Raw genomic sequence first — 20,931 nt, forward strand, 5'->3', positions numbered from 1 at the left:
TGCTTCTGCCTCTCCAAAACTTATATGTGCAGAGATCTCCGCCATGGCTACAGAGTCTCTGAACCTTAGATAAAGGTTTTAGCAGAAAATATAGGAGGAACACAGGAGAGTGGCTGGAAACTGAGAAATACTTATGAATACTTATTAATAAAAGGGAGGGGTTATTAGGGGAGTACGAGTGATATTGGGTGAGTTACAAAGGGTCAGGAAGGGGTTTAGAGAGGGACATCATCCCATCCAGCAAAGAGCAAACTCATAACTATTCGCAAACTACACTTTTATAGTTCCTACAACCAACAAGGGACCCAAAATGGAAGTAAAGTACTCTATCTTTGAGCCAGGGTGTCACAGTACACGATGACAGCCACTGGTATTGCAACCCTCGCCCAAAATAAATTGTAGAGCTAGGTCCCTAAAATAAAATCCCATAGGAATTTTTTTTTTAAAATGTTAAATTGAATTACATTATTATATATAATAGTTACACAAATAAATAAATATAATTTTATTTTAAAAATAGTATGTCTTGTTTAATTGAATTCAAATATATGTTAATATGCTTCTTGGCATTTAACACTTCATGTAACAATACGTGCTATTAAAATATCTACTTCATTTTAATGCATTCTATACATCATTTTCAATAACTTTTAAGCCATGATATAAAATAACATTTTTCACTTTAGGTGGGTATATATTTTTATTCTATTTAACTGAAATAGTTTTGATTAAATGTATTATATTGACAACAATTAAATATTCAATTCAAAATTAAGTGAATAGTGCTGTAGTTTTATTTGTAATACAGTTCGATATTTAACATTAATATATACATTTAATCTACATGGATATTTATCATAAAAGTATTTGTAATTGTTTTGTAGGGTTTTTACAATTTTTCCTATATTTTGTGATGTGGAGATGCACAAAAAGGTTATTAAAATATCCTGTAATTAGATTAAAAATATGTATTACTTTTATAAAATCAGTTTAACTTTAGAATATATTTTTTATTTCTATGTGTATATTTTTTATGTGATTTTATTTTATGTTTTATCACCATCAGAGAGGTTTGCACTGCTAAGGGTAAGCCATATGTGGTGGCAGATTTACTATTGTGTTTTTTTAAGTTTTAACTACATTTGCAAATTAGGCTACATTCTCTTTTCAGGGCATTGAAGTTACACTTTTTGAGTAACTTTACTCTTGGATTTTGTGACTAGAAAAAAGTAGTAAAGTTACTCAAACGAGTACATTAAGCATCTAAATGTACTTCAAGTATGAGTTACTGTTGTGACTAGCCCTGGCAGGCTGCAGCTTTCTGTCCAATGATGTATTGACTGTATGGTCGCCTTTGAGTCTGCACATTGTTATTGGGCCTTTTGCATAGGTTTGCTCTGTTCGGATTCCACATAGATGAATTGGAATAGCCCCTTGATGGGATTTCGAACCAATCTCAACTAAAAGTCATGTATGCATTGTAAAGCAAACTTGATGAAATAACAAACAGGAAAAAGGGGCTGATTGGTAAAGTAGGGCTACACGAAAGACCTTAATTAACAAAGATATGTGAGGAAAGGATACAGGAGAGGATTTTATTGAGGACAGGGAACGTTCAGAAACATAAGTGATGGCATGGCATACGCGGGAACGTCCAGAAAGAAATGTGATGGAAATAAATACATTGAAAACAAATATTTCTGGGAAATAAAGTTAAAGGTTAAAACTTGGAACCACGTACAACAGAAATCTACTACTAACTCTAATGAAAGCAAAGTATGAATGCAATAATGTGTTTGTAAAAATAGCAACATAATAATCAACTACAAGGCACTATTAAATGACGGCATAGAAAGTATCAGAATACAGAAAAACTAGATCCTCAAAATCATAAGAGAACTGTTAGAAATGGGGTCTTTGATTGGCAGTCAGGTTACCCCTTGTCCAAGCAAGGACCCTCACTCTAGTCAAACGAGAATCTCCCTTAGCTAACCCCTGCTACTCCCTTTGTAGCTTGGCACGAGCAGTAGACTAAACTTCAGAGTGCTAGGTGTAAAGTATTTGTACCAACACACGCAGGAACTTAATGAAAACACTACAAAATGAACAACACGGGTTTCGAAAAATAGATAATATTTATCTAAACAAAACAAGACCAAAACAAAAAAAATCCACAATACACAAGTCAAGTTATCAATTAAAAAGCAAAAAGAGTCTTCATGTAGTTTTAAACACACACTAACACTGTTAGCGTGAAAATGTACCTTGGGTGCGTCAAAAATAACCCTGCACGGGTGAGTGTGCGTCAAAAAGGGCTAGTGATGCGTTGATTTCACTCACGAGCGAGACCTTGCATCGTTCCTCCTTTTGTCGGGTCGGGACGCGTCGTTTCTTCTCTCTGCAGGAGAGTGATGTGTTGATCCGGTCAGCACTCTCGGGTCCGGGCAGGCCTTGCGTTGTTTTTACACGCCCAGCGGTGTTTGCGTCGGAAATCCAGCCGCACGATGATCTGAAAACCACGATTCTTCAGTGGCGTTGCAGGTGTGCGTCAATTTTCAGCCACGAAGCCGGCGGCGTGTCATTTCTTCAGCCGCAGATCGGGGTTGCATGGATCTTCTCCCCGCACGGCGCTCTGTGCATGGATTTCTTCCTCTTAGGCTGCCAGCTTCTCCTTTCAGGGTCCCAGGAACTGGATGGGCACCAAAGGGCAGAGTAGGAGTCTCTCCAGAAACTCCAGGTGCTGGCAGAGAGAAGTATTTGCTGTCCCTGAGACTTCAAACAACAGGAGGCAAGCTCTAAATCAAGCCCTTAGAGATCTTCACAAGATGGAAGGCACACAAAGTCCTGTCTTTGCCGTCTTACTCTGTCAGAAGTAGCAACTGCAGGATAGCTCCACGAAGCACAGTCACAGGCAGGGCAGCTCTTCTTCCTCAGTTCTTCAGCTTTGCTCCAGGCAGAGGTTCCTCTTGGTTTCCAGAGGTGTTCTAAAGTCTGTGGTTTTGGGTGCCCTTCTTATACCCAATTTCTCCTTTGAGGTAGGCCTACTTCAAAGCAAAGTCTCTCTTGAATGTGAAATCCTGCCTTACCCAGGCCAGGCCCCAGACACTCACCAGGGGGTTGGAGATTGCATTGTGTGAGGGCAGGCACAGCCCTTTCAGGTGTGGGTGGCCACTCCTCCCCTCCCTCCTAGCACAGATGGCTCATCAGGAAATGCAGACTACACCCCAGCTCCCTTTGTGTCACTGTCTAGTGTGAGTTGCAACCAGCACAACTGTCAAACTGGCCCAGACAGGGAATCCACAAACAGGCAGAGTCACAGAAATGGTATAAGCAAGAAAATGCTCACTCTCTAAAAGTAGCATTTTCAAACACACAATCTTAAAATCAACTTCACTAAAAGATTTATTTTTAAATTGTGAGCTCAGAGACCCCAAACTCCACATGTCCATCCGCTCCCAAAGGGAATCTACACTTTAATCGGATTTAAAGGTAGCCCCCATGTTAACCTATGAGAGGGACAGGCCTTGCAACAGTGAAAAATGAATTTAGCAATTTTCACTGTCAGGACATATAAAACACATTGCCATATGTCCTACCTTAACCATACACTGCACCCTGCCCTTGGGGCTACATAGGGCCTACCCTAGGGGTGTCTGACATGTAAGAAAAGGGAAGGTTTGGGCCTGGCAAGTGGGTACACTTGCCAAGTTGAATTTACAGTTAAAACTGCACACACAGACACTGCAGTGGCAGGTCTGAGACATGATTACAGAGCTACTTATGTGGGTGGCACAACCAGTGCTGTAGGCCCACTAGTAGCATTTGATTTACAGGCCCTGGGCACCTCTAATGCACTGTACTAGGGACTTACTAATAAATCAAATATGTCAATCATAGATAAGCCAATTACATACACATTTTGTAAAGGAGCACTTGCACTTTAGCACTGGTTAGCGGTGGTAGAGTGCCCAGAGTAACAAAAACAGAAAAATCAGAGTCCAGCGCACATCAACAACCTGGGAAACAGAGGCAAAAAGTTAAAGGAGACCACGCCAAGGATGAAAAGTCTAACAAGAACTTGATATGGAACGCACAAGGATTTGAGTGTTAATCCAAACTTACATCAGAAAGCACTATTATGGAAAAATGCAGGGATGAAATTAAACGTAAATCAATGTCTCAGAAGCAAAGGAAAACTAGTGCCAGGCAGAAAATGAAGGAAGCGGTAAACAATAATGGATACTTTCTAATCGCTGCAAGGAAACCTCACCCAGAACAATCCTCCAATCTGGATACATGATTAACTACAATACTCTGAAGAGAAACTTGGGTTGCTGAATATAAGTGAAACCAGCTCAAGGCTACATGTTTGTTTGCACAAAAGGGGTCGCTGCAAAGGTTTGGTCTCTGACATTAGGAGGAATTGTCTGAACGGATTTGTCCCAAGCATATGTCAGGTCACCTCAGAATCAGGTGGTAGGGGAAACTACGTTTGGACATATTAAAAGGTAATTGATCGTAAAACGTGCAGGGACAAGAGGAGTGTGAACAGAGGAAGTGTGACTGAAACTTAGCTATCAAAAACCTTTACACAAGTATCATTAGACACCACAACAATTATGAAGACTGTAGACTCTCTCGAATGTTGGAGACGCATGCAAAAGTGGTACAAAAAAGTCCTAATACTGCTATTTTACTATTTTAATATTGAATAGTAATCAGAAATATTATACAAGATGGATCAAACAACTTGCTACAAAATCAAGAGACATGTCCCAATGGATCACCTCCTGCATCTTGATTTACAGCTTGAAACCAGCCACTACAGTCGATGGGCACCTCCATCAATGGCAGTCACTAAATAATGTTTACAAGTAAAAGGGAGATGATGAACCGCCAAAGGGCGCAATATGGATGACTGAGAATAAAGCATACAGCCACTTTTGGAAAACATTCCTGGAAGACTACAAGCTGAAATACGGACATTCAGTTCAAATGGGGATTTATTAGCAGTGCTTAATTTGAGGCATTGTTTGCCTCGACTCTGCACCAGCACCTAATTCTCAACACCAGCACTTATGACAGTCCACTACAATTTGGCGCTGTTTGTCTAATTTTAAGATGACCATATCAAAAGTGTGTTCAATATTGCAACATAAGTTAAATGTTACAAATACCTGCTGGCCAGGACGGTCATATGGATTTGGGGGGCCTAGAATAATCCAAACTGTAGGAGTGTGATCGTTAGTTGATGGGATGGCACTAGCATTGGCAGTGCTGGCAGGGGCAATGAGTGGTGCAAGCTGGAGTGTTCTCCTGAGAAGGGCCCTGGCACTTACTTACATTATCAGTTCAAGAGCATATTGCTAAGCTTTGACAAAATTGAGGTAAGTGGGACAAAAAAGTGTTTACAAGATAGGCTCTAAAAGTATTACATAATGCTTCTGTTGAACGAATGTATCAGTGTTTTTTACTTTACCTTAGTCAGCTCAACCCCTTCGCTGCCAGGCATTTTCCCCCTCCTGTGCCAGGCCTTTTTTTTGGCTATTTGGGGCAGTTCGCGCTTAGGCCCTCATAACATTTTGTCCACATAAGCTAGCCAATCCAAATTTGCGTCCTTTTTTTTCCAACATCCTAGGGATTCTGGAGGTACCCAGACTTTGTGGGTTCCCCTGAAGGAGGCCAAGAAATCAGCCAAAATACATTGAACATTTTTTTTTTTTTTTTTTTTAAGTGGGAAAAAGGGGCTGCAGAAGAAGGCTTGTGGTTTTTTACCTGACAATGGCATCAACAAAGAGTTTGCGGTGCTAAAATCACCAGCTTCTCAGCTTTCAGGAACAGGCAGACTTGAATCAGAAAACCCAATCTTTCAACACAATTTTGGCATTTTACTGGGACATACCCCATTTTTATGATTTTATGTGCCTTCAGCCTCCTTCCAGTCAGTGACAGAAATGGGTATGAAACCAATGCTGGATCACAGAAACCTAAACATTTCTGAAAAGTAGACAAAATTCTGAATTCAGCAAGGGGTAATTTGTGTAGATCCTACAAGAGTTTCCTACAGAAAATAACAACTGAAAAAAACAAATATTGAAATTGAGGTAAAAAAAAAAACAGCAATTTTTCTGTACATTTTACTCTGTAACTTTATCCTGCAATGTCAGATTTTTGAAAGCAATATACCGTTACGTCTGCTGGACTCTTCTGGTTACAGGTATATATAGGGCTTGTAGGTTCATCAAGAACCCTAGGTACCCAGAGCCAATAAATGAGCTGCACCCTGCAGTGGATTTTCATTCTATACCGGGTATACAGCAATTCATTTGCTGAAATAATGAAAAATATCTATCAAGAAAACCTTTGTATTTCCAAAATGGGCAAAGATAAGGTGAATTCCGGGGTGCCCATACTAGCATGTGAATTACAGGGCATTTCTCAAATAGACGTCTTTTTTACACACCCTCTTATATTTGGAAGGAAAAAATGTAGAGAAAGACAAGGGGGAATAACACTTGTTTTGCTATTCTATGTTCCCTCAAGTCTCCCTATAAAAAAGATACCTCACTTGTGTGGGTAGGCCTACCGCCCGCGACAGGAAATGCCCCAAAACACAACGTGGACACATCCCATTTTTTGACAGAAAACAGAGGTGTTTTTTGCAAAGTGCCTACCTGTAGATTTTGGCCTCTAGCTCAGCCGGCACCTAGGGACACTTACCAAACCTTGTGCATTTTTGAAAACTAGAGACCTGGGGGAATCCAGGAAGGGGTGACTTGTGGGGCTCTGTCCAGATTCTGTTACCCAGAATCCTTTGCAAACCTCAAACTTTGGCTAGAAAAACACATTTTCCTCACATTTCGGTGACAAAAAGTTCTGTAATCTGAGAGGAGCCACAAATTTCCTTCAACCCAGCGTTCCCCCAAGTCTCCCGATAAAAATGATACCTCACTTGTGTGGGTAGGCCTAGTGCCCGCGACAGGAAATGCCCCAAAACACAACGTGGACACATCAAATTTTTTGACAGAAAACAGAGGTGTTTTTTACAAAGTGCCTACCTGTAGATTTTGGCCTCTAGCCGGCACCTATGGAAACCTACCCAACTTGTGCATTTTTTAAAACTAGAGACCTAGGGGAATCCAAGATGGGGTGACTTGTGTGGCTCTGACCAGGTTCTGTTACGCAGAATCCTTTGCAAACCTCAAAATTTGGCTAAAAAAAACAAATTTTCCTCGTATTTCGGTGACAGAAAGTTCTGGAATCTGAGAGGAGCCACACATTTCCTTCCACCCAGCGTTCCCCCAAGTCTCCCGATACAAATTATACCTCACTTGTGTGGGTAGGCCTAGCGTCCACAAAAGGAAATAGCCCATAACACAACGTGGACACATCACATTTATTCACAGAAAATAGAGGTGTTTTTTACAAAGTGCCTACCTGTGGATTTTGGCCTCTAGCTCAGCTGGCCCTGGGGGGCCAGAAATGGCCTAAAATAAATATACCCCCCAAACCCCCCTGGGGAGCGACTCTTGCCTATGGGGTCGCTCCCCCTACGTGACATAGGTAAAAAAAAAAGATCCCTGGTGCTTAGTTGTTTCTGCCCCCCCCCCTTGGGGGCAGATCGATCTAAAATCAGCTGATTTGCCCCAAGGGGGGCAGAAATGGTCTAAATACAATTTGCCCCCCAGGGGAGGGACCCTTGCCTAATGGGTCGCTCCCCATCTCTAAAAAAAGAAAGAAACAAAGAAAAACACAAAAAAATGAGCCCTGGCGCCTAGAGGTTTCTGCGAAATGGGAATGGCCTAAAATAAATTTTCCCCCCAGCCCCTCCGGGAGCAACCCTTGCCTACGGGGTCGCTCCCCTTGCGTGACATTGGCGCAAAAAAATACTCCCTGGTGCCTAGTTGTTTCTGCCCCCTTGGGGGCAGATGGACCTAAAATTGGCTGGCAGAAATGGTCTAAATACAATTTGCCCCACAGGGGAGCGACCATTGCCTAATGGGTCGCTCCCTATCTAAAAAAAACGAGAAAAAAAAAAACACACACAAAAAAAAATTGGCCCTGGCGCCTAGAGGTTTCTGCCCCCCCGGGGGCAGATCGGCCTAATAACAATAGGCCGATCTGCCCCCGGGGGGACAGAAATGGCCTAAAATAAATTTGTCCCCCCACCAACCCCCCCCGGGAGCGACCCTTGCCTACGGGGTTGCTCCCCTTGTGTGACATTGGCGCAAAGAAAAAATCCCCGGTGCCTAGTGGTTTCTGCCCCCCTTGGGGGCAGATTGACCTAAAATCGGCCGATCTGCCCCCAAGGGGGGCAGAAATGGTCTAAATACAATTTGCCCCCCAGGGGAGCGACTCTTGCCTAATGGTTCGCTCCCCATCTCTAAAAAAACAAACAAAAAAAAAATTTGCCCTGGTGCCTAGAGGTTTCTGCCCCCCACCCCCCCCCCAGAGCGACCCTTGCCTACGTGGATGCTCCCCTTGTGTGAAATTGGCGCAAAAAAAAGATCGCCAGTGGCAGATTGACCTAAAATCAGCCCATCTGCCCCCAGAGGCGGCAGAAATGGCCTAAATACAATTTGCCCCTCCAGGAGAGCGACCCTTGCCTAAGGGGTCGCTCACCATTTGTAAAACAACCCCAAAAAAAATCCCTGGTTCCTAGTGGTTTCTGCCCCCCTTGGGGGCAAATCGGACTAATTAAAATAGGCTGATCTGCCCCCCCAGGGGGGCAGAAATGGCCTAAAATAAATTTGCCCCCAGGGGAGCGACCCTTGCCTAGGGGGTCGCTCCCCATGCGTGAAATTCACAAAGAAAAATAAACTCCCTGGTGTCTAGTGGTTTCTGTCCCCCTTGGGGGCAGATCAGCCTCATAAAAATAGGCCAATCTGCCCCCAAGGGGGGCAGAAATGGCCTAAGTGTAATTTTCCCCCTAGGGGAGCGACCCTTGCCTAAGGGGTCGCTCACCACCTCTAAAAAACAAACAAAAACAAAACAAAACAAAAAAATGATCCCTGGTGCCTAGAGGTTTCTGCCCCCCCTGGGGGCAGATCGCCCTAATAATAGGCTGATCTGCCCCCAGGGGGGGGGCAGAAAAGTCCTTAAAAAAAAATGCGCCCCCTGGGGGCGACCCTTGCCCAAGGGGTCGCTCCCTTATGAAAGTTTCCCAATAAAAATAAAATCCCTGGTGTGTAGTGGGTGTTTGAAACGCTGGGAGAGACTTCAAAGGGAAGGAAATACATTTCCTTCACTTTGAAGCCTCTCCGGGCCTCCTCCACGTGATCGGAAGAGAAATGCTTTGCATTTCTCTTCCGAGCGTGCTGGAAGCTGAGCTTCCAGCGTGAAGGAGGAGGCCTCTGTGACAATCAGTGCGCGATGCGCGCTGACGTCACAGGGGGTGTGGGGGTGGTCGGGGTGGACCGGGGGGTGTGGGTGAGGGGCCCATGGGGGGAGCGCTAGCGTTCCCCGAGTTCCCGGGTGCAGGACGAGGTGATCTCGTCCAAGGCACCCGGGAACCGGTGCCTTGGACGAGATCACCTCGTCCAAGGCACCATAGGGGTTAATTTACCCTGCTTATTCTCTCTTACTTTCACCCGTTTGCAATAATTGTCAGTCAATATACATTCATTATTTCTGCTTTGAAACAACCCCATGATTCAAAAAATTATAATTCGCTTTGAAGTGCAAGTCAATAATGAATTTTACAATAATGGAGAAACCCAATGTTTCAAATACAAAAGAGACATACCTTTTTTAGACAGAGTGTATTTAAAAATGTTAGGGCAGAATTTAAGAAAAGTGGTGCTGCATTCAACACAGCGCCACTTTTCTTGCACCCCTCTGCTCCCGTCTAATGCCACCATGTGTACGCCGTATTTAAGATATGGTGCAACATTGTGGTAGTTAGAACAATAGTGTCAACGTTTTTTATGCTATTATGGCACTTTGCTACACTAGCATCAAAAATGTTGATGCTAGTGTAGCAAAGTGCAAGAAGGCCCATTGATTTAGATGGGTGCGTCATTCTTAAGCCTGCTCTGAGCAGGCATTAAAAATGAAAGAACAAATGGTACAGTGAATCTTTTTTAATTTGACTGAGCCATTTTGCCTGTCTGCCTAATGGGGGAACACCCCCTTCCATACATTATGCCTCATGCAGGCATAAGGTGGCGTAAGTGGTTATAAAGTGGTGCAATGCATGCATTGCACCACTCAGTAAATATGGTGTGGGGAAAAGGCCACCTTAGTGATGCCTTAGCATTAAAAAAATGACGGCGCTATATGGCTCTTTAATCTCCCCCTTAGTCCTCAAGAAGGAAGAGTTCAAACAGGAAGTTGGAGCTGCAGTGGTCAGCAGAGAATCCAGTGCAGAGTCCACAGATGTTGTTGAATGTTGTGACAGCCATTTTGTTCATATATAATACTGGCAGTTTTATTTAGTACCGTTTTGATCCTGTTTAGAGCTCTAATGTTTGGATACTAGGTTTAAGCTCTTAGACCATCCTTCCTAAGCTTAATTATTTTTACTTGCAATCAACAATATCTTACACTGTCTGCCCATGAAAACATGTATTCCCTACTTACACCTTGTGCGTTCATTCTTTCTTCATAGGGTGGTAAGATCCCCATACGTTGGACAGCACCTGAAGCAATCACATTCCGCAAGTTTTCTTCTGCCAGTGATGTGTGGAGCTATGGAGTTGTTATGTGGGAGGTGTTGGCCTATGGAGAGAGACCATACTGGAACATGACCAACCGTGATGTAAGTAGGGCACTGTAGTGTGCCATCTACCATTTTGGTGTCTCATATAAGATCAGCATGGTGACATTTATTTCACTGTCAGACTAATTCCGATTACCTCATTTCCATGTAAAGAGAACTGATCGGTGGTATTATGTACAGCTATTAACGCAATGGATCATCAATGTAATTATCTTACATCAGCGATCAGTTATTTTCCAGTAGGAAAAACAATGCTCTTAAACAGTTATTCTACACTACAATGCATTGTACATTATACCAGAGAGTGGTGACCAATTGGTGGGGTCTTGCCATTACATTTATTTGCTGTATATTTATTTAAGGGTCTCATATGTCACTTCTCAACTCTGGGAGTTGGGGGCCTTACAAAAAACAAATACACCCGAGGAACCTAGCTCTTTACATAACAGTTATGAGTAAAATAGATTTTTTTATTACCTGAAATGATTATTTTTGCAAGACGAAAAGGCATGGCAGTGAGCTAGGAATTAACAGAACTTAAGAGTAGGTGAACTGCAAGAAAACTGGGTTTAGGGTTAGCCATAGCAGGAAATTTAAACGTGTATGTGCTTTTTGAAGAAGGACCAATGTCTTATTCTTACCTTATCTGATCGGGTAGCGAACTGAAGAGAATGGGAGCTGCAATGGAGAAGGATTTGTGTGAAGCTCAGTAGGATTTAAATAACCCACTTTCAAGTTGGTGGTCTTCCTTTCTCCTTAGATTTATTTTTCCACCTGAGATTTGGAACAAGGAGTAAAGGTAGGATGTCTGGCCTAGTTTCATGGTTATGAAGGAGTCACCTCTATTTCAGCATATCTGAAATGTTTGGAGATGAGCCTTCCCTTTCAAGAGTCAGCCAGATGTAACCATGGGGAGATTATGGCCCAGATTTAAGAGGGTCTTGAGCCTCCTTGACCACATTGGCATCTTTTTTTTATGCGAATATGGCCCAATGAGGCCAAAATGTGCAGCACCAGATTTACAAACTTCAGCAATGCATGTATTGCGCCACTTTGTAACCCCTTGTGACACATTATGCCTGCATCAGAATGTATGCAAAGGGGGCATTTCCTCATCAGGGAGGTCAAAAAATGACACAAGAAAATCTAAAAGATTTCTTTGTGTCATTTTTTTCGGCATTTTTAACTCCTGCTCAGAGCAGGCATTAACCTCTTCTGTGCCTTGGACGAGATGATCTCGTCCAAGGCTACAGTTCCCCTGTGCCTTGGACGAGATCATCTCGTCCATGGCACAGGGGAACTTGGGGGCGCGCTAGCGCGCCCCCCGTGCACCCCCCTTCCCCCCCCAAGTCGGGGATGGAAGGGGAAGACCTTCCCCTTCCACCCCCGACCCCCCCCCAACCCCCCCTGTGACGTCAGCGCGCGCGCGCGCGCTGATGTGTCACAGGGGCCTCCCTCGTCGCGCTGGAAGCTCTGCTTCCAGCGCGATTGAAAAAGAAATGCAAAAGCATTTCTTTTTCAATCACTTGGGAGGCCCGGAGGGGCTTCAAAGGGAAGGAAAAGTATTTCCTTCCCTTTGAAGTCCCTCCGAGGGTTTCAAAAGCCGGATTGCTTGCAATCCGGTTTTTGAAACCCCACTAGACACCAGGGATTTTTTTTTTTTTTTCGTAGAAATTGACAAAAGGGAGCGACCCCTTGGGCAAGGGTCGCTCCCAGGGGGGGGCATTTTTTTGAAAAGGCCTTTTCTGCCCCCCCTGGGGGCAGAAACCTCTAGGCACCAGGGACCATTTTTTTTTTGTTTAATTTTTTTTTTATTGAGGTGGGGAGCGACCCCTTAGGCAAGGGTCGTTCCCCTTGGGGGAAAATTATATTTTGGCCATTTCTGCCCCCCTTGGGGGCAGATTGGCCTATTTTGATGAGGCCAATCTGCCCCCAAGGGGGGTAGAAACACTAGACACCAGGGATTTTTTTATTTTTTTATTGTTATTGACAAAAGGGAGCGACCCCTTGGGCAAGGGTCGCTCCCAGGGGGGCATATTTTCGGGAAGGCCTTTTCTGCCCCCCCTGGGGGCAGATCGGCCTACTATTAGGCCGATCTGCCCCCAGGGGGGGCAGAAACCTCTAGGCACCAGGGACCTTTTTTTTTTTTTTGTTTCATTTTTTTTTTTTTTTTTGGTGGGGAGCGACCCCTTAGGCAAGGGTCGCTCCCCTTGGGGGCAAATGATATTTTGCCCATTTCTGCCCCCCTTGGGGGCAGATTGGCCTATTTTGATGAGGCCAATCTGCCCCCAAGGGGGGGTAGAAACCACTAGACACCAGGGAGTTTTTTCTTTGCGTGAATTTCACGCAAAGGGAGCGACCACTTAGGCAAGGGTCGCTCCCTGAGGGGGGGAGGGGAATTTATTTTAGGCCATTTCTGCCCCCCCTGGGGGCAGATCGGCCTATTATTAGGCCGATCTGCCCCCAGGGGGGGAAGAAACCTCTAGGCGCCAGGGCAAATTTTTTTTTTGTGTTTTTTTTTTTTGTTCTTTTTTTTTTTTTTTTAGAGATGGGGAGCGACCCATCAGGCAAGGGTCGCTCCCCTGGGGGGCAAATTGTATTTAGACCATTTCTGCCCCCCTGTGGGCAGATTGGCCGATTTTATGTCAATCTGCCCCCAAGGGGGCAGAAACCACTAGGCACCGGGGATTTGTTTTTTGGCGCCAATGTCACGCAGGGGGAGCGACCCCGTAGGCAAGGGTCGCTCCCGGGGGAGGGGGGGGGGGTGGGGGTTGGGGGGGGCAAATTTATTTTAGGCCATTTCTGCCCCCCCCGGGGGACAGATCGGCCTATTATTAGGCCGAACTGCCCCCGGGGGGGGGCAGAACACTCTAGGCGCCAGGGCAATTTTTTTTTTGTGGTTTTTTTTTTTTTTTGTTTCTTTTTTTAGAGATGGGGAGCGACCCATCAGGCAAGGGTCGCTCCCCTGGGGGGGGGGAAATTGTATTTAGACCATTTCTGCCCCCCTGGGGGCAGATTGGCCAATTTTAGGTCAATCTGCCCCCAAGGGGGCAGAAACCACTAGGCACCGGGGATTTGTTTTTTGGCGCCAATGTCACGCAGGGGGAGCGACCCCGTAGGCAAGGGTCGCTCCCGGGGGGGGGGGTGGAGGTTGGGGGGGGCAAATTTATTTTAGGCCATTTCTGCCCCCCCGGGGGACAGATCGGCTATTATTAGGCCGAACTGCCCCCGGGGGGGGTCAGAACACTCTAGGCGTCAGGGCAATTTTTTTTTGTGTTATTTTTTTTTTGTTGTTTCTTTTTTTAGAGATGGGGAGCGACCCCATCAGGCAAGGGTCGCTCCCCTGGGGGGGGGCAAATTGTATTTAGACCATTTTCTGCCCCCCTGGGGGCAGATTGGGCCAATTTTAGGTCAATCTGCCCCCAAGGGGGCAGAAACCACTAGGCACCGGGGATTTGTTTTTTGGCGCCAATGTCACGCAGGGGGAGCGACCCCGTAGGCAAGGGTCGCTCCCGGGGGGGGGGGTGGGGGTTGGGGGGGCAAATTTATTTTAGGCCATTTCTGTCCCCCCGGGGGACAGATCGGCCTATTATTAGGGCCGAACTGCCCCCCGGGGGGGGGGGCAGAACACTCTAGGCACCAGGGCAATTTTTTTTTTGTGTTTTTTTTTTTGTTGTTTCTTTTTTTAGAGATGGGGAGCGACCCATCAGGCAAGGGTCGCTCCCCTGGGGGGGCAAATTGTATTTAGACCATTTCTGCCCCCCTGGGGGCAGATTGGCCAATTTTAGGTCAATCTGCCCCCAAGGGGGCAGAAACCACTAGGCACCGGGGATTTGTTTTTTGGCGCCAATGTCACGCAGGGGGAGCGACCCCGTAGGCAAGGGTCGCTCCCGGGGGGGGGGGGGGGGGGGGGTTGGGGGGGGCAAATTTATTTTAGGCCATCTCTGCCCCCCCGGGGGGCAGATCGGCCTATTATTAGGCCGATCTGCCCCCGGGGGGGGGGGGGCAGAAACCTCTAGGCGCCAGGGGAATTTTTCTTTTTTTTCTTTGTTTTTTTTTTTTAGAGATGGGGAGCGACCCATCAGGCAAAAGTCGCTCCCCTGGGGGACAAATTGTATTTAGGCCATTTCTGCCCCCCTTGGGGGCAGATTGGCTGAGTTTAGGTCAACCTGCCCCCAAGGTGGCAGAAACCACTAGGCACCGGGGATTTGTTTTTTGGTGCCAATGTCACGCAGGGGGAGCGACCCCGTAGGCAAGGGTCGCTCCCGGCGGGGGAGGGTGGGGGTTGGGGGGGCAAATTTATTTTAGGGCATTTCTGCCCCCCCCCCCCTGGGGCCGGCTGAGCTACAGGCCAAACACCACAGGTAGGCACCTTGCAAAAAACACCTCTGTTTTCTGCGAAAAAATATGTTGTGTCCACGTTGTGTTTTGGGCCATTTCCTTTTGTGGGCGCTAGGCCTACCCACAGAAGTGATGTACCATTTTTATCGAGAGACTTAGGGGAACGCTGGGTGGAAGGAAATTTGTGGCTCCTCTCAGATTCCAGAACTTTCTGTCACCGAAATGAGAGGAAAAAGTGTTTTTTGGGCCAAATTTTGATGTTTGCAAAGGATTCTGGGTAACATAACCTGGTCAGAGCCCCGCAAGTCACCCCATCTTGGATTCCCCTGGGTTTCTAGTTTTCAAAAATGCACTGGTTTGCTAGGTTTCCTCAGGTGTCGGCTGAGCTACAGGCCAAAATCCACAGGTAGGCACTGCTTTTTATAAAAAAATGTGATGTGTCCACGTTGTGTTTTGGGCCCTTTCCTTTCGTGGGCGCTAGTCCTACCCACACAAGTGAGGTATCATTTTTATCGGGAGACTTGGGGGAACGCTGGGTAGAAGGAAATTTGTGGCTCCTCTCAGATTCTAGAACTTTCTGCCACAGAAATGTGAGTAACGTGTATTTTTAGCCAAATTTTGAGGTTTGCAAAGGATTCTGGGTAACAGAACCTGGTCCGAGCCCCGCAAGTCACCCCTCCTTGGATTCCCCTAGGTCTCTAGCTTTCAGAAATGCACAGGTTTGGTAGGTTTCCCTAGGTGCCGGCTGAGCTAGAGGCCAAAATCTACAGGTAGGCACTTCGCAAAAAACACCTCTGTTTTTTTCCCAAAATTTAGGATGTGTCCACGTTGCGCTTTGGGGTGTTTCCTGTCGCCGGCGCTAGGCCTACCCACGCAAGTGAGGTATCATTTTTATCGGGAGACTTGGGGGAACGCTGGGTGGAAGGAAATTTGTAGCTCCTCTCAGATTCCAGAACTTTCTGCCACAGAAATGTGAGGGACATGTGTTTTTTTAGCCAAATTTTGAGGTTTGCAAAGGATTCTGGGTAACAGAACCTGGTCCGAGCCACGCAAGTCATCCCTCCTTGGATTCCCCTAGGTCTCTAGTTTTCAGAAATGCACAGGTTTGGTAGGTTTCCCTAGGTGCCGGCTGAGCTAGAGGCCAAAATCTACAGGTAGGCACTTCGCAAAAAACACCTCTGTTTTTTTCCAAAATTTAGGATGTGTCCACGTTGCGCTTTGGGGTGTTTCCTGTCGCCGGCGCTAGGCCTACCCACGCAAGTGAGGTATCATTTTTATCGGGAGACTTGGGGGAACGCTGGGTGGAAGGAAATTTGTAGCTCCTCTCAGATTCCAGAACTTTCTGCCACAGAAATGTGAGGGACATGTGTTTTTTTAGCCAAATTTTGAGGTTTGCAAAGGATTCTGGGTAACAGAACCTGGTCCGAGCCCCGCAAGTCACCCCTCCTTGGATTCCCCTAGGTCTCTAGTTTTCAGAAATGCACAGTTTTGGTAGGTTTCCCTAGGTGCCGGCTGAGCTAGAGGCCAAAATCTACAGGTAGGCACTTCGCAAAAAACACCTCTGTTTTTTTCCAAAATTTAGGATGTGTCCACGTTGCGCTTTGGGGTGTTTCCTGTCGCCGGCGCTAGGTCTACCCACACAAGTGAGGTATCATTTTTATCGGGAGACTTGGGGGAACGCTGGGTAGAAGGAAATTTGTGGCTCCTCTCAGATTCCAGAACTTTCTGCCACAGAAATGTGAGTAACATGTGTATTTTTAGCCAAATTTTGAGGTTTGCAAAGGATTCTGGGTAACAGAACCTGGTCCGAGCCCCGCAAGTCACCCCTCCTTGGATTCCCCTAGGTCTCTAGTTTTCAGAAATGCACAGGTTTGGTAGGTTTCCCTAGGTGCCGGCTGAGCTAGAGGCCAAAATCTACAGGTAGGCACTTCGCAAAAAACACCTCTGTTTTTTTCCAAAATTTAGGATGTGTCCACGTTGCGCTTTGGGGTGTTTCCTGTCGCCGGCGCTAGGCCTACCCACGCAAGTGAGGTATCATTTTTATCGGGAGACTTGGGGGAACGCTGGGTGGATGGAAATTTGTAGCTCCTCTCAGATTCCAGAACTTTCTGCCACAGAAATGTGAGGGACATGTGTTTTTTTAGCCAAATTTTGAGGTTTGCAAAGGATTCTGGGTAACAGAACCTGGTCCGAGCCACACAAGTCACCCCTCCTTGGATTCCCCTAGGTCTCTAGTTTTCAGAAATGTACAGGTTTGGTAGGTTTCCCTAGGTGGAGGCTGAGCTAGAGGCCAAAATCTCCAGGTAGTCACTTTGCTAAAAACAGCTCTGTTTTTTTCCAAAATTTAGGATGTGTCCACGTTGCGCTTTGGGGTGTTTCCTGTCGCCGGCGCTAGGCCTACCCACGCAAGTGAGGTATCATTTTTATCGGGAGACTTGGGGGAACGCTGGGTGGAAGGAAATTTGTAGCTCCTCTCAGATTCCAGAACTTTCTGCCACAGAAATGTGAGGGACATGTGTTTTTTTAGCCAAATTTTGAGGTTTGCAAAGGATTCTGGGTAACAGAACCTGGTCCGAGCCCCGCAAGTCACCCCTCCTTGGATTCCCCTAGGTCTCTAGTTTTCAGAAATGCACAGTTTTGGTAGGTTTCCCTAGGTGCCGGCTGAGCTAGAGGCCAAAATCTACAGGTAGGCACTTCGCAAAAAACACCTCTGTTTTTTTCCAAAATTTAGGATGTGTCCACGTTGCGCTTTGGGGTGTTTCCTGTCGCCGGCGCTAGGTCTACCCACACAAGTGAGGTATCATTTTTATCGGGAGACTTGGGGGAACGCTGGGTAGAAGGAAATTTGTGGCTCCTCTCAGATTCCAGAACTTTCTGCCACAGAAATATGAGTAACATGTGTATTTTTAGCCAAATTTTGAGGTTTGCAAAGGATTCTGGGTAACAGAACCTGGTCCGAGCCCCGCAAGTCACCCCTCCTTGGATTCCCCTAGGTCTTTAGTTTTCAGAAATGCACAGGTTTGGTAGGTTTCCCTAGGTGCCGGCTGAGCTAGAGGCCAAAATCTACAGGTAGGCACTTCGCAAAAAACACCTCTGTTTTTTTCCAAAATTTAGGATGTGTCCACGTTGCGCTTTGGGGTGTTTCCTGTCGCCGGCGCTAGGCCTACCCACGCAAGTGAGGTATCATTTTTATCGGGAGACTTGGGGGAACGCTGGGTGGATGGAAATTTGTAGCTCCTCTCAGATTCCAGAACTTTCTGCCACAGAAATGTGAGGGACATGTGTTTTTTTAGCCAAATTTTGAGGTTTGCAAAGGATTCTGGGTAACAGAACCTGGTCCGAGCCACACAAGTCACCCCTCCTTGGATTCCCCTAGGTCTCTAGTTTTCAGAAATGTACAGGTTTGGTAGGTTTCCCTAGGTGGAGGCTGAGCTAGAGGCCAAAATCTCCAGGTAGTCACTTTGCTAAAAACAGCTCTGTTTTCTGTGAAGTGTCCACGTTGTGTTTTGGGGCATATCCTGTCGCGGGCGCTAGGCCTACCCACACAAGTGAGGTATCATTTTTATCGGGAGACGTGGGGGAACGCTGGGTGGGAGGAAATTTGTGGCTCCTCTCAGATTCCAGAACTTTCTGCCACAGAAATGTGAGGAACATGTGTTTTTTTAGCCAAATTTTGAGGTTTGCAAAGGATTCTGGGTAACAGAACCTGGTCCGAGCCCCGCAAGTCACCCCTCCTTGGATTCCCCTAGGTCTCTAGTTTTCAGAAATGCACAGGTTTGGTAGGTTTCCCTAGGTGGCGGCTGAGCTAGAGGCCAAAATCTACAGGTAGTCACTTTGCTAAAAACAGCTCTGTTTTCTGTGATATGTCCACGTTGTGTTTTGGGGCATATCCTGTCGCGGGCGCTAGGCCTACCCACACAAGTGAGGTATCATTTTTATCGGGAGACGTGGGGGAACGCTGGGTGGAAGGAAATTTGTGGCTCCTCTCAGATTCCAGAACTTTCTGCCACAGAAATGTGAGGAACATGTGTTTTTTTAGCCAAATTTTGAGGTTTGCAAAGGATTCTGGGTAACAGAACCTGGTCCGAGCCCCGCAAGTCACCCCTCCTTTGATTCCCCTAGGTCTCTAGTTTTCAGAAATGCACAGGTTTGGTAGGTTTCCCTAGGTGGCGGCTGAGCTAGAGGCCAAAACCTACAGGTAGTCACTTTGCTAAAAACAGCTCTGTTTTCTGTGATATGTCCACGTTGTGTTTTGGGGCATATCCTGTCGCGGGCGCTAGGCCTACCCACACAAGTGAGATATCATTTTTATCGGGAGACGTGGGGGAACGCTGGGTGGAAGGAAATTTGTGGCTCCTCTCAGATTCCAGAACTTTCTGCCACAGAAATGTGAGGAACATGTGTTTTTTTAGCCAAATTTTGAGGTTTGCAAAGGATTCTGGGTAACAGAACCTGGTCCGAGCCACACAAGTCACCCCTCCTTGGATTCCCCTAGGTCTCTAGTTTTCAGAAATGCACAGGTTTGGTAGGTTTCCCTAGGTGGCGGCTGAGCTAGAGACCAAAATCTACAGGTAGTCACTTTGCTAAAAACAGCTCTGTTTTCTGTGATGTGTCCACGTTGTGTTTTGGGGCATATCCTGTCGCGGGTGCTAGGCCTACCCACACAAGTGAGGTACCATTTTTATCGGCAGACTTGGGGGAACATAGATTAGCAAAACAAGTACTATTGCCCCTTGTCTTTCTCTACATTTTTTCCTTCCAAATATAGGAGTGTGTGTAAAAAAGACATCTATTTGAGAAATTCCCTGTAATTCACGTGCTACTATGGTCACCCCGGAATTCAGAGATGTGCAAATAACCACTGCTCCTCAACACCTTATCTTGTGCCCTTTTTTGAAATGCAAAGGTTTTCTTGATAGCAATTTTTTACTCCTTATATTTCAGCAAATGAATTGCTGTATACCCGGTATAGAATGAAAACGCACTGCAGGGTGCAGCTCATTTATTGGCTCTGGGTTCCTCGGGTTCTTGATGAACCTACAAACCCTATATATCCCCGCAACCAAAGGAGTCCAGCAGACGTAACGGTATATTGCTTTCGATAATCTGACATTGCAGGGAAAAGTTACAGAGTAAAACGTAGAGAAAAATTGATGGTTTTTTCACCTCAATTTCAATATTTTTCTTTTTCAGCTGTTATTTTCTGTAGGAAACCCTTGTAGGATCTACACAAATGACCCCTTGCTGAATTCAGAATTTTGTCTACTTTTCAGAAATGTTTAGGTTTCTGGGATCCAGCATTGGTTTCATGACCATTCCTGTCACTGACTGGAAGGAGGCTGAAAGCACAAAAAATTGCACAAATGGGGTATGCCCCAGTAAAATGCCAAAATTGTGTTGAAAAATTGGGTTTTCGGATTCAAGTCTGCCTGTTCCTGAAAGCTGGGAAGCTGCTGAGTTTAGCACCGCAGACCCTTTGTTGATGCCATTTTCAGGGGAAAAACCACAAGCCTTCTTCTGCAGCCCCTTTTTCCAATTTTTTTGAAAAAAACGAATTTTTCACTGTATTTTGGCCAATTTCTTGGCCTCCTTCAGGGGAACCCACAAAGTCTGGGTACCTTTAGAATCCCTAGGATGTTGAAAAAAAAGGACGCAAATTTGGCTTGGTTAGCTTATGTGGACAAAAAGTTATGAGGGCCTAAGCGCGAACTGCCCCAAATAGGCAAAAAAGGGCCTGGCACAGGAGGGGGGAAAGGCCTGGCAGCGAAGGGGTTAAAAGGGGGCACACAATTGGTTACAATGGGCCCATGTGTATTGTTCAGGGTTACTGCCAACATTTTGGTGATAGCCCGGGACAGTACATCAATAGC

General features: G+C 45.9%; 1 protein-coding gene and 1 long non-coding RNA gene across 3 annotated transcripts in view; one reads left to right on the forward strand and one right to left on the reverse strand.

The window, feature by feature from the left end:
• The window catches only part of EPHA8 (EPH receptor A8), a 1,152,754-nt gene that overhangs the window by 1,117,116 nt on the left and 14,707 nt on the right, over window positions 1-20,931 (forward strand). The window contains exon 14 of the mRNA XM_069240710.1: window positions 10,610-10,759. Within this exon, the coding sequence (XP_069096811.1) occupies window positions 10,610-10,759 (150 nt within the window). The remainder of the gene's footprint in view (window positions 1-10,609; window positions 10,760-20,931) is intronic.
• The window catches only part of LOC138300869 (uncharacterized), a 339,248-nt gene that overhangs the window by 102,531 nt on the left and 215,786 nt on the right, over window positions 1-20,931 (reverse strand). The gene's annotated exons all lie outside the window — the stretch shown is intronic.

Source organism: Pleurodeles waltl, chromosome 6, assembly GCF_031143425.1.
Source record: "Pleurodeles waltl isolate 20211129_DDA chromosome 6, aPleWal1.hap1.20221129, whole genome shotgun sequence".
Lineage (NCBI taxonomy): Eukaryota > Metazoa > Chordata > Amphibia > Caudata > Salamandridae > Pleurodeles > Pleurodeles waltl.